Here is a 19660-nt window from a genome sequence, read left to right on the forward strand (position 1 = left end):
TATGCCTTATGTGTGATGTATTTTAGCGGTGGAAAATGATGGATTTAAGGTTAAGTAATGACCATATATATAAAAGATGTGTGAGGGTTTTTTGGGTGGCGACTGAGTAATGAATTCCTAATACTTTACCAATTTGCTCTTAGAATTTATCTTGCTTGATCCTTAAACCCCAATGAGGGTTGGTTTTTCCTTAATCCCAAGTTATGAGGGTACATGGCTCATATAATGGGTTGTTTAGATCTCCTATTGGGTTTAGGTAATAATAGAGATATGTGTCAAGTTCATACCGAAATCCACAACCCCCAAACACAAATTATAAAAGAGTGAAGTACTTTATGAGCTACTAGGTTAACTAGGGTCGAGTCCAAAACCCAATGTAGTCTCTAAGATTAACAACAAAAATATTGAGATTAAGTTTCATCAGATGTCTCCTAGACAACTTATCATCACTCATCCAAGGCTCAACAATAAAATTGAAATCAAGCTTGTGTTTAACACAAAGAGGTGATGCATTCATAAATCAAGTATGTCTTAATCTTAGCTTGAGGTAGAATAGGCTAGAGACCCCACCAATTGTCTAACCTGTTCTCGGATCTATTTGAAATCAATATTTTCATTAGTGAAGAGATGACAATTCTTGAACCCAAGTGCACCAAGTTTGGATCCTCCCAAATACTTATGAGTCCATTTGATGGAATCTAAATGGACCCTGCCATTTTGTTTGGAAGTTTGGTGAGGAGAGAATGTGGGGCTTCCAGGGTGAGAAATACAGGAAAAATTGAGAAATATTTCACATTTTTTGAAAATGTATTTTTTTTTAGAGAAATATAAGATTAGTATATTTTTAATTTGAAGAATATTATAACAACATTGATTGATGTTAATGTGGATTTTGAGATAGACTCAAAGGTGGTGGTAGACAATATCTATGGTCGTACACTTGTCGTCTCAGATTTTGTGTCAATTATTAAAGATTGTTAGCGTCTATTTTCTTCTAATTTAACAACCTCAGATGGTAGGTTTTAAGAGACAAGTCAATGGAGTTGCTCATAGTTTAGCTATGGTAGCTCCATGTCATGCCGATTTATGTATTTTCATTTGAATTCCATCTTGCATCTCTACTCTTATTTTAAATAACATGCATTAAGTTTTCTCTTGTAAGAAAATAATATTATAACAACATAGATTGAATTTGAAGAATTCATATAAATTCTCCTTCAATAAAATTTTCGAGTTCCCCCAAATTAAAAGAATTTTGTAATATGAAGACAAATAAAGTCTCAGCCCTCATCTCTCAAAATCTTCCATTTGATCTAATTATTCTTTCCTCTTTTTTTTCTTCCTTTCATAGTTCTCACATTTTTCTCTTCCAAACTCGCAAACAAAAGTTAAGTACACTATCACCAATCTTCAAAACCCGACCACCTTTTCTCTCCCCAATACAACTAATATTGATGCCACTTCCTTTTATGGGTTCCTCTACCAAAATTAAGTGCAATCAGACATCATATTGGTCTAGTTTAGGAGATGAGGTAATTAAGACCTTACTCATTAAGTAATCCATTTTAGGAGTAATTATAAAACACTCTTCATCAATTTCTCATTGTCTGTTTGGGTTTTTCCTCCACTCCACAACCTCAATCCAAAGCGCATATTATTTCACTGCTTGCTACCCAAAATAAAGGAGTTTGAAACAAAGTAAATGTACATTTCTTGTCAAAAAAAAAAGTAAATGTACATTTCACGAAAAATTATATTCCAAAAAGTATACCCTTAAAATCAATTAATTCGACTCCTTGTATTTTCTAAATCTAATCACGCCTTTAACAAGGTACCCACCTCATTATTTCAACTCCTTGTACTTTATAAATACAATCATGCCCTAGAAAAATCGCCACTTAATAAATATTTCACTTTCTTTAATAAATCCCTTTGATACTTTACATAAGGAGTATCTATTGTTGCCAACTGAAGCTACTATCCTGTAAGAAATGTTTTTATCATGGTTGTAAAATAGTAATAATTTTTAGGGAGCTTCTACGAAGAAGTCGGGCAATTGACTTCTTCGGTGCAGTCGTTTGAATGGGCCAATCAGATTTCAAGTGATGACACGTCAGATGTAGGACAAATTTTAATATGGACCACTTGTTTCATATGTTCCACCATGGACAACTTTATTTCATGATCTTAACGGTTAGATTTATTTGGTCTCTATGTTATTGTGGTACACCATCTACACATGATTTTTCTTCTAGTACCAATTCTCTCTCTTCTTTATTTCCCTTTCTTTATTTATCCATATTCTCTCTCTCTTCCAGATTTTTATTAAATCAACATCTTCATCTTTCCTTCATCATATCTTCATCAACTTATTCATCATCTTCATGAGAGAAAAAAAACTCAGAAAATTAAGAAAAATGAAATTACATAATAAAAAAAACATTATAATTAAATACATTTCCATAAAAACACTTCCAATTTCATCTAAACACACACAAAATCTTCTTATTCCTTGATATCGGTGATTTGTTAACCTCTCCTTTGCAAATTCGTTTTCTCCAATTTTGAGTATCTTTTGTTGAATTAAAATTATTTATTTTTATTTTGAGTGTTTAAATTTGCAGAAAATTATTTGAAATTAAAAGGAAATGTTATTGTGTTCATGATTATGTGTCCAAATTGAGTTTTCGGTGATAAAATGAGTTAAAAGGTAAGGTTTTTATTTTTAGGGTCGCATGGGTTCAACCGGGTCATAACGACCCGTCTGGAGGTAGAAGATGAAGTTTCAAAAAAAAAAAAAAAAATTGGCAAAACACAGGAATCAAACTCACGACCTCAACCGACATATAAAATCAAGCATAACCAACACAACTGTATAACCAACGCAACATCAAATTCATTCACGAAATCTTAGCATTATAATTTTACTTAACCGCTGTGCAAAGTTTAAAAAGTAATAAATTATTATATAATTATCATTAATTTTGTGATTTGTCAAAAAAAATCATTAATTTTATGATGGGCTGCTTTTAAGATATTAACAAGTTAAACAAGCAATAATGGGATCAATTAATATATACGTATTTTTAAGAATTTGATTGTACAATTGTTTAAATTTAAATTAATTGTCTATTGTTTTATAAAGTGAATAATGGAATGACATTATTCCGACGAACAAAACGGACTAACGGTATCAAATATAATTATTCGGACCGTTGAATATGACTTTATTGAAATAAGAACGAAGCAGAAGCTAAAATTTCAAAAATTGGAATTTTTCGTGTAAGACGATCAAAACGGATTCAACCGACTAACAATATCAAATATAATCAATCGGACCGTTGAATATGACCTTATTGGAATAAGAACGAAGGAGGAACTTGAATTCAGAAATTCAGAATCTTTGGTGTAAGTCAATCTGAAAAAATATCCCATTAGAAACTTAGTCAACATGGAAAGACATTACTTGGACGATCAAAACGAACCCAGTCGACAAACAATGTCAAATATAATCAATCATACCGTTGAATATGATCTTAGTGGAATAAGAACGAAGCAGGAACTAGAATTTCTAAATTCGAAAAAATGTTAATCTTTTTATTGTTAATTTCAAAAAAATGTTAATTTCTAAATCAATCAGACCGTTGAATATGACCTCAGTGAAATTCATTCCAATTTTTTTATCGTTAAATTTATTTATTTCAATTTGAGTGCTTAAAGTTGCAAAACATCGCTTGAAATAAAAAAAATGTTATTTTTGTAAAAAAAAAATATTAATACTGTTAAATATTTGCACCGCACTCATTATAGATTTTGTATGTTTATATTTGCATAAACAAATTATTCTCTACCGATATGATCAAATTTTAAAATTTCAAAATATCAACATTAATCAATTATTTCTAATTTTTTTATTTTAGATGTAAATTAGTGAGACTGAGAGATTTCCCAATGACATATTAGAGAAAATGATGAGATTAAGTCAAAATTCCTCTACCGTTAAATATTTTTTATTTGATAAATTACTAAATTTTAAATAAAAATTTGGGGAACATATCGTTATTTTTCTACTCATTTTTTAAAAGAATTTTTAGATCTCTACTTTTTTTTTTGACAACTTTAATCTCTTTACTTTAAACTTTATTGCAAATAATTGACTCATACAAATCCATATTGAATTGCCCCTTCATTTCTGATGGTAATCTTATACGTAACCACGAGTTTATAAAATTTTACAATAATCATGAGTTTATAAAATTTTACAATATCGACTTTAAAACTTATTGGAATAAGAACGAAGCAGGAACTTGAATTCAGGAATTCGGAATCTTTGGTGTAAGTCGATCTGACAAAATATCCCATTAGAAAATAAAAAACAAAAAACCAAGAAAAACATTTTTTTTCCTTTATTAGTTTCTATATTTTCTAAAAAAAATGATACATTATTTTTTTTAGGGGGGAAGATGATATGTATATTATTATTATTGTGTAAATATTACATTTAAAAATGATGTGTTTTTTTTGAATAAAAAAAATTAGTCAATGGATATGAGAGAGAGAAAAATACGGCTTTTATGAAAAAGTTAGTCAATTGATTCATTAATAGGACTTAAAAAACACAAAACAAAAAAAAAAAATCAAACTCATAATGTTTGATATAATTTACTCCCTCCGTTTCAAAATATAAGCAAAATTCAATTTTTAGGTTCATTCATGACCTAAAAAGTGAATTTTGCTTATATTTTGAAACGGAGGGAGTATTAAATTTTGGCATATTTTAAAATTAAAGGTGTTATAATTTGACACAAATTTACAAAATTATTGTTATTAAATGAGAAAGATACGGTTTCTTTCAAATTTACACAAATTTACAACTTTTGCCTCTGAAAAAAAATTGGATTTAACTTTGGAAAAAAAAATCACGGAAAAAAATCAACAAATTGAAAGAAAAGGAAAGGAGGCGCATGTATATGTATATGGGGAATAGATGTGCTTTTGAAAGAGTATTGAATACAGTATTTACGGAGTAATTTGAATTACTTGACTAGTTTCAACTCCCAAGTCTCATTATTACTATTCAATTCCCAAGCTTGATTGAAAAAAACGTGGACATATGGCAAAAGTGACAGGCAAAAATCCTTAAAAAAAATGAAAAAAAAATTCTTTGGATTACAAATCTATACTTATAATCCTTAAAAAAAAAAAAAAGATACTTATAAAAAAGACACATATTTTATAAGACTATTATATCTAATAAAATATGTATTACATAAAAATATTTAAATGGATTTGTCTTAATAATAATATATTTTATTTTTAAACGCATGATCTTCTTAATTTCATGAGTGTAATGGTAATTTTGCAAAATATAAAACCAATTTGTTTTCTCTTTCTTCATCTAAAATATAATAAAATCGTACTCGAGATATTTTTTTTAATTATTCTTTTTTAGACTCATGATCTTCAAAAGCAAAGTACTATGACATAAACATAGGGAAAAAGTTTATTCTACTATTTTATGTCATAAGCATATGAAAATAGTTTATTGTAATCTCTTTTTAATCTCTTAATCTCACTAATTTGAATATGCAATATCAATAGAAACACTACATTAATGTTGATATTTTTAAAATAGTCATTAGTTTCCAACATTTAATATCAACTTTCTCATAGCGGTATATATAAAAATTTATTTTTGAGATTAAGCACATAAAATCTTCAAGGATTGTAATGCAAACACTTAACAATATTTTATATATAAAATATAAATATCTAATAGAAACATTAAATTATTTTTAATATTTTGAAAATAGTCATGCGTTTTCCAAATTTTACAAGAGTCTTTGGAATTTCTCCCAAATAAAAAAAAAGTTTGTGAAATATCCCTAAAAAAATGTCTTTGGAAATGTAAAACTCTAAATCAGTAGATATTAGTTTTATTAATATTAGCTATTTTAATTTTATTTTTAATAATTGTTTTTGAAAGAATTTTTAATAAAATTATAATTAGGTATCTACTACAATTTTAATAAAATAAATGTCAACATAATATAATCAATCGGATCGTTGAATATGACCTTATTCGAATAAGAACGAAGCATAAACTGGAATTTTGGAAATCAGAATATTCGATGTAAGTCGATCTGACGAACCATCCCATTACAAACATAGTCAACATGGAAGGACATTGCTCCGACGATCAAAACGAACCCAACCGAGTAACGCTACCAAATATAATCAATCGGACCATTGAATATGTTCTTACTGGAATAGGAACGAAGCATGAACTGAAATTTTGGAAATCGGAATCTTTGATGTAAGTTGATCTGACGAATTATCCCATTAGAAACATAGTCAACATGGAAAGACATTGCTCCAACGACCAAAACGGACCCAATCAACTAACGCTATCAAATATAATCAATCGGACCATTGAATATGTTCTTACTCGAATAAGAACGAAGCATGAACTGAAATTTTGGAAATCAGAATCTTTGATGTAAGTCGATCTGACGAACTATCGCATCAGAAACATAGTCAACATGGAAGGACATTGCTCCGACGATCAAAACGGACCCAACCGACTAACGCTATCAGATATAATCAATCAGACCGTTGAATATGACCTTATTTGAATAGGAACGAAGCAGGAGCTGGAATTTTGGAAATCAGAATCTTCAATGTAAGTCGATCTGACGAACTATCACATTAGAAACCTAGTCAACAAAAAAGGACATTGCTCCGACGATCAAAACAGACCCAACCGACTTACGGAATCAGATATAATCAATTGGACCGTTCAATATGACCATATTAGAATAAGAACGAAGCAGGAACTGAAATTTTGGAAATAGGAATCTTCGATGTAAGTCAATCTAACAAACTATCACATTAGAAATTTAGTCAACATGGAAGGACATAACCCCGACGATCAAAACGGACCCAACCGACTAACGCTATCAAATATAATCAATCGGACCGTTGAATATGTCCTTATCATATTAATTTTCAGATGCCATTATGTAAAAAACTTCATCCTCAAATATATGTAAATAAAATTCGCAACGGACGCGGTGCAAATAGTTAACGATGTTTTGCATAAAAAAATTATTTACCAGAATCACTAAAATATAGTTGATATTTTAAAAATAGTCACGAGCTTTCAAAATTTTATCATATCAACATTTTCACATCGATACATCATAATTTGCTTATGCAGATCTAATCACATCAAATTCAAGAGTGCGGTGCAAATATTTAACGGTGTTTTGAATATGACCTTAATATGAGTAAGAAGGAAGTAGGAACTGGAATTTTTCAAATCGGAATTTGATTGGTAAGTCGATCTGACAAACTATCCCTTCAGAAACCTAGTCAACTTGGAAGTACGCTTGTCCGACGACTGAAAAGATACTAGGTCACAAACGGAAACAAATATAATCAATCAGACCGTTGAATATGACCTTAAGTGTAACACCCATACCAGACGTATCTAGAAAGTCTGGCACGAACGTTATTATTAGTACTGGACATTAAAATATACAACAATAAAAATTTCGAATGAATAATATTTACATCAAGTCCCGTTCGTATATAAATAATACAATACATCTCATCCATACATAAAGATATATCCTTGATGTCCATCACGTCCTGCAGTGGTACGAACGAACCCTTGAAGTAATATCCATCCGGCTACGAGCATGCATGAACTACCTGCTTATCTGAAATAAATAAGGATTGGGATGAGACATAATGTCTCAGTGAGTTCCCCTAAATCCTAGGCTATAGGCAACCTCAAGGGAAAACCTACGGCCACCACGTGTCTACATTACAACCTGACGGTTGATTATACGTGTGTGGGGACTTGCATACTTAGACGGTAGTGCATACTAGAGCCGTCATAATCTTATCTTAACTTGTTATAGGCTTCACTTCCTATACGTGTCATGGCGGTCGAGGGGAACCTAGGACCGCTTTGCCAAGAGTACGCTCTACGCATCAAGGCCTAAACATAACATATCATGGCACGATTCTAAACCGGACGATTAGGGAAAACCTAATATCGTCATCGACATAACATACTTTACTTGTTCTATTCCATAACTTGCACTTGTCTTATAGCATCTAATGCCCTTGTTCTAAACCATAACCGTGCATGGAATCATTCTACATATCATAACATAATCATAATCATGAGAAACATAGTCGTACATAAGTTCATTCTTTATTATGTTAGCGTTGAACAAACAATCATTATCTTGCTTCATTTTACGGAGAGTCGCGGGTGGAGTAACCCCGGGAACACTCCCATACATGACCGATGTACGTACATCGGACTCCGTCGGTGTCGTGCGGGACCCTTGCGGCTTGAACCGTTCCCCTTAGGTCGAGAACCTCCCGTATCCCCCTGACGTGGATAACAAGAGACACGAGCACCGCCATGCGGTTATAATCTTAGTCTTATCATCGTATAGGTTAAACTTAATCATACTTGCTTGCTACCTCGGAACCTTAATCGAACCGATTAGCGGTAACTTATACTTATTCAAATACATACTTGCTAAATCATACTTAATCATATGCGAAGAGAATACACTTCGCGTCTTATCATTCTAGGGATTCATATCCTATACTTGCCATACTTATCATTCATGTTATCTTCTAGTTCTCAACACTATGTCGAGGCTCTACATTCATGCCCTTGCTTAATTCATAACTACCCGAGTAATATCGGCTTAAACTCTCTTGATTCACTCTTGCCATTCTTATTAAGTTTGCCATAATTTTCATTTCAAGGATCGTTTGATGTTATGTGCATTGCCTAGATGTTGTTTTGAAGTTATAAAGTTGTAAAACGTTGAAAGAAAAGCTTCGGAATGCACCACGGACCCTGAACTGGGCCAACAGGCCAAAGCAAGTTGGCCAAGTCCAGAGGGCTGCGCTTATAGCTCAGCTGGGGCGTGGCTCATCCTGAAGAATTTCGCTATTAGCGTAGATTTCGCTAATAGCGTGGTTCTTCGGGTCTGAGGTACAAAATTTCTAGTTTTGACCCAAAACTTGTTCAGTTTGATCCTGCAATGCACCATAATCATCCAGCAACATATACATACATTTATAAACATATTTCATGGCAAACTAACAAGTAATCAACAAGAATTTATCAAAAGTCCTTTAGGGTTCTAAACCTCTCATAAACATAAATCTATACTTTAAACATGGAATTTACACAACCCAAGGAAGGTAAACTATCTATGGAACTCACCTAATCATGTTTCTTGCATATCTTCAAGCTTCAAGCATCAAACCCTAGCTTCCCCATCATTCTTGATCCAAAGCTTTTCAACCAAACCTTGCTTTAATCTTTTCCTCCATGTGTATCTTGCTTACCAAGCTACCAAAATCCATGTTTTAGATGAAGTTTAAATGATTAAGAGAGGAGAGGGAGGGCGGTTCCTAGAGAGAAGGAGGAGAGAACTTTCTTCCCAAAACCTAGAGAGAGAAAGTGAAGGAAATTATGAAGATTTCCACCCCAAAAATGCTTATATACTCCCTTGTGCATAAATACTTAAATGCCCTTTGTCTTAGTCGTGTTTACCTGACACTGATACATAAGTTCATACTCGACTGATATTTAATAATAACATCGTCCGTCGTACTTAACATTCTTCACCATAAGCATTTTACATAAATCTTAGTCCTCTGTTACATTTAACAGATAAAGTTTCTATTAGCTGACGAGCGGGATGTTACATTAAGAGTCTATTGTATCTAACGGTGCATCTCCAACATCCATTTTTTTAACATTTATTCATCTTCTTTCGTCCTCATCTTCATCATTTTCTTCAAAATTTCATCAAACACACCAAACTTTCGAAACCTTGATCTTTCAATTTTTTCAAATTCTGCTTTTTTTTTCCACTCCAAGGGAATTGCGCTTTTATTGCAGAATTAACTAGTATTAATGGGTGCATTTATTAACATTTTTTCTTAAAGTAAAACAAAAATAAAAACATCAGGAATCGAACTCGCGACCTAAAACCATTTCATAATTCACTAAACCAATGCGACGCGACAGTCAATTATGATTTTTTCCGCTCTTTCCTATTTATTATAACAGAATAGTAACATATATTTTTTTTTGAAGGAAAAAAATAATAATGTTGGGTGTTTCATAAAAATAGTGTTGAATGTAAGATATTTTATATTCATTTAAAAATGTTAGGTGTTTCTTATTTATCTACCATTTTTTTAGTTCAATAATCTGTGACATTTTATAAGTGTAATTTTCTTAAAAAAATGTCGACTCACCCGATTTAGTCCAATTTAACACAAATATTTTTTTTTTTATAGAGACTGAGTTATATAACCGAGTCATCCGATTTAATAAAAAAACATTTAATAAGAACACTTATTAATGTCGATATTTTGAAAAAGTCATGAGTTTTCAAAATTAGAAACCTAATCAACACGGAAGGACATTGCTCCGACGATCAAAACGGACCCAACCGACTGACGCTATCGTATATAATCAATCAGACCGTTGAATATGACCTTAATAGAGTAAGAAGGAAGTATGAACTGGAATTTTTCATATTGGAATCTGACTGGTAAGTCGATCTGACAAACTATCCCTTCAGAAACTTAGTCAATTGAGAAGTACTCTTGTCCGATGACTGAAAAGGGTCTAGGTCACAAATGGAAACAAATATAATTAACCAGACCATTTAATTAGATTAACTTTTTTCTATAAAGATATAGGAGCACAAAATTTACTTGTCAATATTTTTATTATTTTTATTTTTTAAAATCGATATTTTATTTCAAATAAATATCTCAACAAACTATTGATCTTATAAACAAAATATTTTATTTAATCTTTTTATTGAATTTCTAATATTTTATGTAGAGTAAATATCTCAACAACCTATATATAATACTTTCAATCCTATCCATTAAATATTTCACTCCATTTGTTAAATAATTTTTGGTTTAATGAATTAACGGCTACTTCAATTTTAGCATTATTTGTTTCAATAAATTTATTTTTATATTTGTTTTCGAATTTACAAATTTTCAATAAGTAGTAGTATAAATATAATATATTTCACTTCATTACAAAAATAAGTACTTGATATGGTGGTTAGTTTTTCAAGGTTTTCAAGGATTTGCTTTTATATGTACACAGTTCGATACCTTGATCCTATCTGATTTCGATACCTTGATCCTATCTGATCCTTCAATTTTTTCAAATTCTGATTTTTTTTTTCTTCTATAAAAATCAAAAGTCAACAGCTTCGGTATTTATTAATAGGCGCATAATAAATCTAATAAATGCTTAATTATGTCCATAATGAAAGAATCCCACACGTTAATTTTTTATCATGATTTTTTCTTAGCTTTCCTTCAAAAAAAATTGCTACCGTATTAATTGGAAAGGAGTCGTATTAATTTGAAAGGAATTGGAAAACATGTCAATTGCAAAACAAAAATATAGAGAGCAGGGATCGAGAACTCCTGACCACAAACCTTTTTAAAATGAGCAGTGCTATTCTTCCCAAAAAAGATCATCCCGAGATCAACCCGATAAGCAATTAGCCAATTGAATTTAGTTATTTCCGGAAAACATGGGAAGCATGGCATGCAATTATGAAAGTCAACAAAAATGGCTTTGTAGATAACTTTTTCGGGATAACTCGTGAAATTCTAATTCGGGACAACTAGCATTAATGTTTTAAAATTCGCTAAACCACTGCAATGCATACAATCTATTTGAACTTTTTTTTTCGCTCTTTTCAATTTGTAATAAAAAGTCCGATTAAAAAAAAGAGGAAGTCGTCTTCAACCTCCAACCGGGTCGTTTAAACCCGAATTAGACCATTGGCACCTGAAATTGAACCCGATGATTTATACTTATTTTGAACATCGAAAATGATGATTATAATTCGTTTTCAATATTCTTCTAATTCTCATCTTCCTTCCTATTTATTTAAATCACAAAATCAGGTGTTTGAAAAAAATGTTGTGTGTTGTTCAAACAACCCTTAAACCATCACCGGATTACTGCTGCCATCGTCGCGTTCATCCTATCTTTGTGCCTATGTTGCTGAATTTTACGACATAGATCTGGAAACTTTAATAACACAAATCAGGACATTTTAATTTTTGGAGGTGTATTTGAGTAGCTATTTTATTTTTTGTTCAATAAAGAAGATGATGAAGGTATGAAGATGGTGATGATGTTCATAATCTTCCTGGGTTTATTTATTTTTAATAATGAAATATTTTTTTATAAAAAAGGTTATCATAAAAAGGTTTATTTAATTTTTTTTTGAAATAGAATGAAGAAAAATTCAAAAAGGAGAAAAGAAATAAATATAGTCTGAAAGGCAACACAATAACAATAGTGAGGTGCTTAATCTGATGGTTCAAAAAATCTAAGGGCTAAAATACAATTAAATTTGACTGAAGGTACACGGTACATACCATGCATCCGCCAGTATGACATGGCATAACTAACACACGTGGCACGTTCTTATTAGCTGTAGGGTTGACTTCACCGAAGAAGTCATTTGCCTGACTTCTTCATAGAATTTTCCTAATTTTTATGCATGAAGGGTTTCCACGTTAGAACACATTCTTGTAGTGTTCTTAATATTATTGCTTGTAATCTTGCAACTCTCTTAAGTGCCACCTTTTGTGTGAAATTTATTCTTAATTTTTTAACATTGGAGTGAAGTGTTTTTATTCTATGCACCAAGATAAGATATGACTCAACTATTAATTATTGTTGATTAACTTTATTGTATTGGGATGATCTAATGATATTTAAGTGATTTCCTCCTCCAACTTGTTAGACATTTTGCATACCAAAATGACTAGAGGTCCGGCACAAATTAATTTTCTTAATAGTTAGAGAATAAGTGTAAAACTCTTTTACACTATCAATCAATCACAAAGCATCATTTATATAACTTTAAAATAAATAAAATGAAATGGGACCTTGAATTATGTTGGAAAAATGGATGGATATACATGTTTACAGCACATAAAAATAAAAATAAAATGAAAGAGATGAGTGTAAGTAGACAAGTTTAGGAGTCAACATCAAACCAAGTTCCATGCTCATACAGTTAAGCTTGTGGGCCTTCTAATATGCCCTCCAGTTTTCTCATATGTTATTATCTATCCTTTGACCCCATCACAACAAAAAAGCATATGATTACGATTCTGTAATAAAAATTCCATAAACATAACCATCGTTATTAAAAACTTTACCACAAATTGACCTCTCTCTCACACTCATTATCTCATAATCCAAATGACAAAAACAATGATTATATTAATCCAAATCCAAAACCTTTTCGTAATCCAAGGTACGTGATTGCACGCACTCTCGCTATGAATCTCAGATCCCAAGCGCAATAAAACCCTCACCACGTGTCACCACTTAATTAGTCAAAAGAAATCAACGGCTTAGATAATTTTAAGAACCTCAAGTGTAATTAAATCCTACGGTGGATAAAAAGAACCGTAAAAACCTGAGAAGAAGCGACATTGTACGCTACAACCGAGGATTGTGTCTGTAGAAAGAACAGTGTTAGTGAAGAAAGAGAAAGAGAGATATAAACACTACAGCGCGCACCATTCTCCACTGTCCAAGGAGATCACGCACCGAACCTAACACTCTTTCTCTCTCTCTCTCTAGTTTTTTTTTCTTTCGGTGCTTCAAGTTGAAGTTGAAGTTGAAGTGTGTATTCTTCTTTTGCTTCATTGTGTTTTCAATTGATTGATTAATGTTGAGTTGAAAACGGTTCGGTTCGGGTTTGAAGTTAGTGAACCGAAATGGATCCAGGAGCGATGATGAACGAGGGTTCATTTCCGAATGGGAATGGAAATACGACGCCGTTTAGTTTAGCGGAGATCTGGCAGTTTCCAGCGGCGATTAATGGCGGCGGAGGTGGATTGGGACTAAGAAGGCCGCAGTTTGGGAACGGTTTAGGACAGTTTGGTGAGTTTGGACCCGGTTTAAACCGGGATGGTAATGGACCGGAGTCAAGAGTTGTTTTGAACCATGGTGGTGTTGGTGGTGGTAAGAAGAGACGTGACTCTGAAGATGATTCTGCTAAGTGTGTTTCCATCAGTAATGGCGGTGCCAATGCCGTGGTATTCATTATTTTCTTTCTTTTTTTAGTTTTTTTGTGTTATATTTGGAAGGAATTCATTGCAGTAACTGTTTGATTAAATAAAGTATAAATTAAATATTAAATATATGTATTTTGGGGAGTGATTAATTGGTTGATTAAGAAAGATGAGTTGTTGTTTTAATGAATATACTTAAAACGGATCTAATTATGTTGTTAATCAGTGTTCAACTTGTATTTTTGGATTTTGTATATCTACTGAAAATGTGTTTTTTATTTTATTATTGGAATTTTTTTGCAATTTTCCCGCTCAAGATTTTGCTTCATTTTTTTGGGTACTTAAAAGGAATAAAATAGTGTTCTAATGATGTTTTTAGCAATTTCACAAACTATTTTGCCTATGGAAGTGTAATCTCAAACACTTTACTATTTCACTTTTGATTTTAAAACTGGTATGCAAACTTATTCAAGTTTGGTCTCGATTTCAAGGATTTTGATGTCTTTGCTACAGCATAAGGACCAAAATTTTGGCTACTTCGCTCATATTTAAACCTAATTATCTACCGTTTTGTGACAATGATTGCAATTCAAAATTTTGTTTCGAACTTGGATGTCTAAATGGTTGTCCTAATTATTCTGGAGAAAAATTCCTTTATTGTAATAATTTAGTTATCTATATGTGTATTTGATGTATTTGGAATTAGTCGGTGTGATTTAATGGAATTATTATTATTTGGATTGTGCAGAATGATAGTGATGGAAAACGGACTAAAGCATCAGGGAACAAGAATGAGGGTGGTGATGGTAAAGTTGAAGGAGAAGTCAGTTCAGGAAAGCATGCGGAGCAAAGCAGTAAGCCACCTCCTTCTGACCCTCCTAAGCAAGATTACATCCATGTTCGAGCTAGAAGGGGTCAAGCTACTGATAGCCATAGTCTTGCAGAACGCGTAATTTACCCTTTACTTACAACTCTTTTTAAAACTCTTATGTTATCGTTTTTAGGTTCTTTTTCTCTGTCTAATTGTTAAGATCAATTTCTTAAGCAAGATAACAGCAATTGAGTTGAGAAGCGCCGTTTTGGCTGTGACATCATAGGTTTTGATAATCAGATTATCAGACGTATTTAACCGCACTTCTCAATATCAAGAGTTAGGACACAATCATTGCTATGATGTTAAATCTTGTTTATGGAAAATGTAAATTTATGGTTTTGTTGCGATTAGAGTCTATGCCTCTGTTTCTAATTGGCATGTTGGTGGACAATAAACAGGCTAGAAGGGAAAAGATTAGTGAAAGGATGAAAATTCTACAGGATTTAGTTCCTGGTTGTAATAAGGTAATGTTTTTACTACCTGTTAATTTTTTCTGCTCTCATATTCACATAAACGGAAATGAAATGAAAATAGTAATAATAATAATAAACCAAATGAAAGGAAATTACTAAAAGTAGGAAAAACGTGCTACTTGGGCCCATGAAAAGAAAATAACAGTTATGATCTTCCTAATTGTTGGTCAGTTATAATCTCATATTTTATATGAAATAATAAGTTGAGTCTTTCTTCAATTTAGGTTATTGGGAAAGCATTGGTGCTTGATGAGATAATTAATTATATTCAATCACTTCAGCGCCAAGTGGAGGTATCTATTCTATTTCTGATTTTGGTATTTACTGAATTATAATCCTTTCAAAATTTATTATGTTTTGAAATTGATTTTTGACTATTGTAATGTTAATTGATGTCACAGTTTTTATCGATGAAACTTGAAGCAGTTAATTCAAGACTCAATACCGGCATTGAAGCCTTTCCTCCAAAAGATGTAAGTGTTAAACATCCCTTGATTTTTATATTGAAACTCTAATCAAGTTGAAAGCTTGTTTCTACCCTCTTTATTTGAAAATTTTCCTTCTGACAAGACATGGCTCACATAACTCATGAGTATAGTAGTTCTGGTGATTGCTATGTTGCAAGTATGTATAACAAGGTTGAACCATCTTTTGCAGACATTCTTCACGCACAACATTTTTGTTTCATTTGCAAATTTTGTTGTTGAGTACTCTGCAATTTTTGTTGTTGTTGAGTACTTTGCTTCAAATGAATGATAGCTTCTCACTAGGTGCTTTTCAGAACTGATTAATTTAAGAAGCTTGCAACCTCTGGTCTCTGCATAATGGGCGAGAGTGTTGAACTCTCAGCCCTTAGATTAATCCAATGTTCAATCTTTAGCTGTAGAGGATAAATATACTTGATTGAGAGGACACAGATTAAAAATTTGGATTTAAATGATTCTAAATGATTGATTTAGTTTTTTATTATTCATCATTGTTTCAAAAACATTGGACTTACAAGACCTAGTTTTTTTTCTCTTTCCAGTATGGTCAACAAACGTTTGATCTTGCCGGCATGCCATTTGTTTCACAAGCTACAAGAGAGCCAAGCAGAGGTTCTTCACCAGAATGGTTACATATGCAGGTAGGTGGTGGTTTCGAAAGAACGACGTAGTGTACGAGATCGCCTCATCGTGTAATAATAAAATGCATAAACGAGCAGTATTCCATTTCATCCTTCAAATGCTCCTATATTATAAAACAAAAATGATATACTTAAGGTGTTAAAGTCCAATGGACACTTTCTTCATTCCCTTTTTCTACACAAAGGTATGGAGTTGTTACTGTTTTCAACAGGCTGCTTCAGTTTGTGGTTAAGCTTTGAAAATGAATTCATTTACTCAATATTGTGTACTATAGTGGACTTTCAGGCTCCTTTTTTTTTTTTTTTGGTTGGTATTTAACGTGACTCTTAAGTTATCATTCTTGTATAAGAATGCTGCTTGTCTTGAATACATAATGCTTACATTTTGTGTAGTAGTCTCAATATTCGTGTTTGTTTGTGTAGCAAGGTTCAATAAATAAAGCTAATGCAGTTTATCAAAATTAATTTCTGGCTTTTAGTCACTATTATTGCTTAAGAAATTTTTAGCATTATTGCATCTATTTTATAATTAACATCGACATTAAATTCTACCATATTGCAAAAATGTCAATGGAGACAATTTTTAGTCTACTCTGTCCTAAGTTATTCAATCCACTCTCATTCATTCAGTAACCAGGGAACTCAATCACATAAAACATAGATATCAGAGGTTTCTTTGGAAAGTTAGGAAAAATTAATTAATCACATACATTGAAAGTGTATTTAAAGATTTATAAAAGACTTGCTATCTTTTTAAGGAATCCGATTGTCTCATTTTTGCATTCAAAATTACTCTTATGTAAAGATTATTCTAAAATCGGCTCTTTAAATTGGACAAGACATATTTTTTAAAATAAAATCTAATTGCATTAACAATAGTACAACAAGAGATGCTTCAATCAAACACATATATTAAACAAAATATTGGACAAGACACACAGTGTTTAAGTTGCTCTGCAAAAAAAAAAAAAAAAAGTTGCTCTGCGAAATCAATTCAAGGAGCACTTTCATTTGTTACTATTGGAAACATTTATTGTTCTCAAGTAACAAAATTCAGGGTCTGTATTCGTAGTCTTCTGATGAGTTTTAGCTACTCATCACAATTCTTATTAAAAAAAAAAAAAAAAAAAACGTATCTGATAGTTACTTGATAGTTGATACTACATGGAAACTTTCAAGTGCAAAATGCAGCACATCAAGTTGGTTGTGAGAGGAAGATGAGAGAAAACAATTGAGAAGAAGTATTCATCGATGATTATCAAAATTGTTAGTAAATAGAAGGAGGTTGGTTAAATCACTTTGGATCTCCTCTCTTAGGGTCAGTTTGCCATAGATTAAAAAAAATGATTTTTACTTTATATTTTACTTTATTTTTTATCAGAATTTACTCAAAAATTGTAGAACCTATTTCGACCTCATTTGTGATAAATTAAAAGAGTAGTTTTGATATTCATTTGTTAGAGATTTAACATGATAAAGAATACATATTTGTTTAAAAAAACATCTTTTGAAAATGATTTTTATGAGAAACTACTTAAAAATTATTATCTAAACAAAGTTATATACTAAAATGATAAAATACTTAAAATGGCTTTTTAAGAGAAGCTATTTAATGCTAAAAAAAATAAAAGAGAGGTTATTTAAATCAATTTATCATTTGAAGTTTTTTTTTTTTTTGAAAGTTTTCTTTAAAAAATGACTTATGGTTTTACTTTCATGATTTTCGACTAGCCACCCTCCTTTGTTTGTGTGTGCGCATTGGTGAAAACACATTTGTTTCATATTGTTGGTTAGTAATCCAAGCTCTAATGGATATGATACCAGGTGGGAAATTGTTTGTTGTATTTACGAAGTCCTAAACTGAATTATTATCTAAAATTATTGGTTGTGAGTACTAGAAAGTGTGAATTTTGAAGATCAAATCCAACTGCCTCTTAGTTTTGTGAATGTTTCTATGTTTAAGAATGCATGTTTAACACATCATGGTTACTTTGATCACAAAACATTTTTTAATTAAGTATTTTTTTAGGGAAAATATTATTGTACAAGTTGTCTTTTGTGAAAGTATGGAATTTGGTTGGCGTCCTGAGCCTCACATTTAAAAATAAATTTTGATACTTTAATTGAATTTGTTGTACATGTTATTTAGAACTAGTTGTTTTATTAGAGAAATGATATATAAAAAATGCAGAATTTTAGACAAATCACATACAATTGTTTTATTAGAGAAATGATATAAAAAAAAACGCAGAATTTTAGACAAATCACATACAACAATTGTATACTGCTTTTTTTTTTTGTTTTTGAAGGAGTACTGCTTTTATTTTTTATTTTTTATTTTTTTTTATATGTTCTCTTTCCTTTTGTCTCTTTCACCTTCGAATCTCTCTCTCTCTCTCACTCACACACACACTAAGTCTGGCCACCGACGTATTTTACTATCCCTTTTTTTCTTCCCTTTCCTTCCTTTTTTATTGGATATTTGCTCATAGTTAGATCTACTAAATTCATTTTTAAAAAATCTCATTGCATCTGCGATGAGTGGGGAAGCACCAAAAAAATGAGATGGTGAAAGAGGGCGTTGTATAGAGGCATCATCAGTCATCACATGAAGCATAAGGTCGTAGAAGTCACATTTGATATTTTGTTCTTTCTCATGATGATTAGTAGTTGATGGTTTGATGCATTGTTCTTAGAATTCTTCATGTTTTTGAAGGGAATGTGTCACATTAAAAAAGAAAATGAAGTGGTAAGCACCAAATACAACAACGAGAATAATTTACGATCTTAACAAGAAAATTGAAGGTAAGTTTGTTAATACAATAATTTATATTTCAGCATACATCCCCTACTCTCCAAGTCCCCCTAATTTGGGGAAACAAAATATTGTTATATACTCCTTCCCCCTCCTAAAAAAGTTAAACAACACCAACTTTATTCAAAATATTCAATCCCCTCTAAAACCTCTAAACCTAATAAACCCTTAGAAAGAACATGAACGACTATTGTGGTTGCCTAAAAACTATTTTGATGAGGTGAATTTGA

The 19660-nt window shown here is 31.5% G+C and overlaps 1 protein-coding gene across 1 annotated transcript; it reads left to right on the plus strand.

Annotated features, from left to right (window-relative positions):
* The first annotated feature begins 13656 nt into the window (after window positions 1–13656).
* Window positions 13657–17076, plus strand: LOC146899754 (transcription factor BHLH089-like). Its single transcript, XM_085732621.1, has 6 exons — window positions 13657–14166; window positions 14891–15091; window positions 15415–15480; window positions 15714–15782; window positions 15891–15962; window positions 16517–17076. The coding sequence occupies exons 1-6, from the start codon at window positions 13846–13848 to the stop codon at window positions 16643–16645; spliced, it is 858 nt and encodes a 285-aa protein (XP_085588747.1). The 5' UTR covers window positions 13657–13845; the 3' UTR covers window positions 16646–17076.
* Window positions 17077–19660: the final 2584 nt, after the last annotated feature.

This window comes from Medicago sativa, chromosome 8 (assembly GCF_051527215.1).
Source record: "Medicago sativa cultivar Bolivia chromosome 8, Bolivia_mono, whole genome shotgun sequence".
In the NCBI taxonomy this organism is placed as follows: Eukaryota; Viridiplantae; Streptophyta; class Magnoliopsida; order Fabales; family Fabaceae; genus Medicago; species Medicago sativa.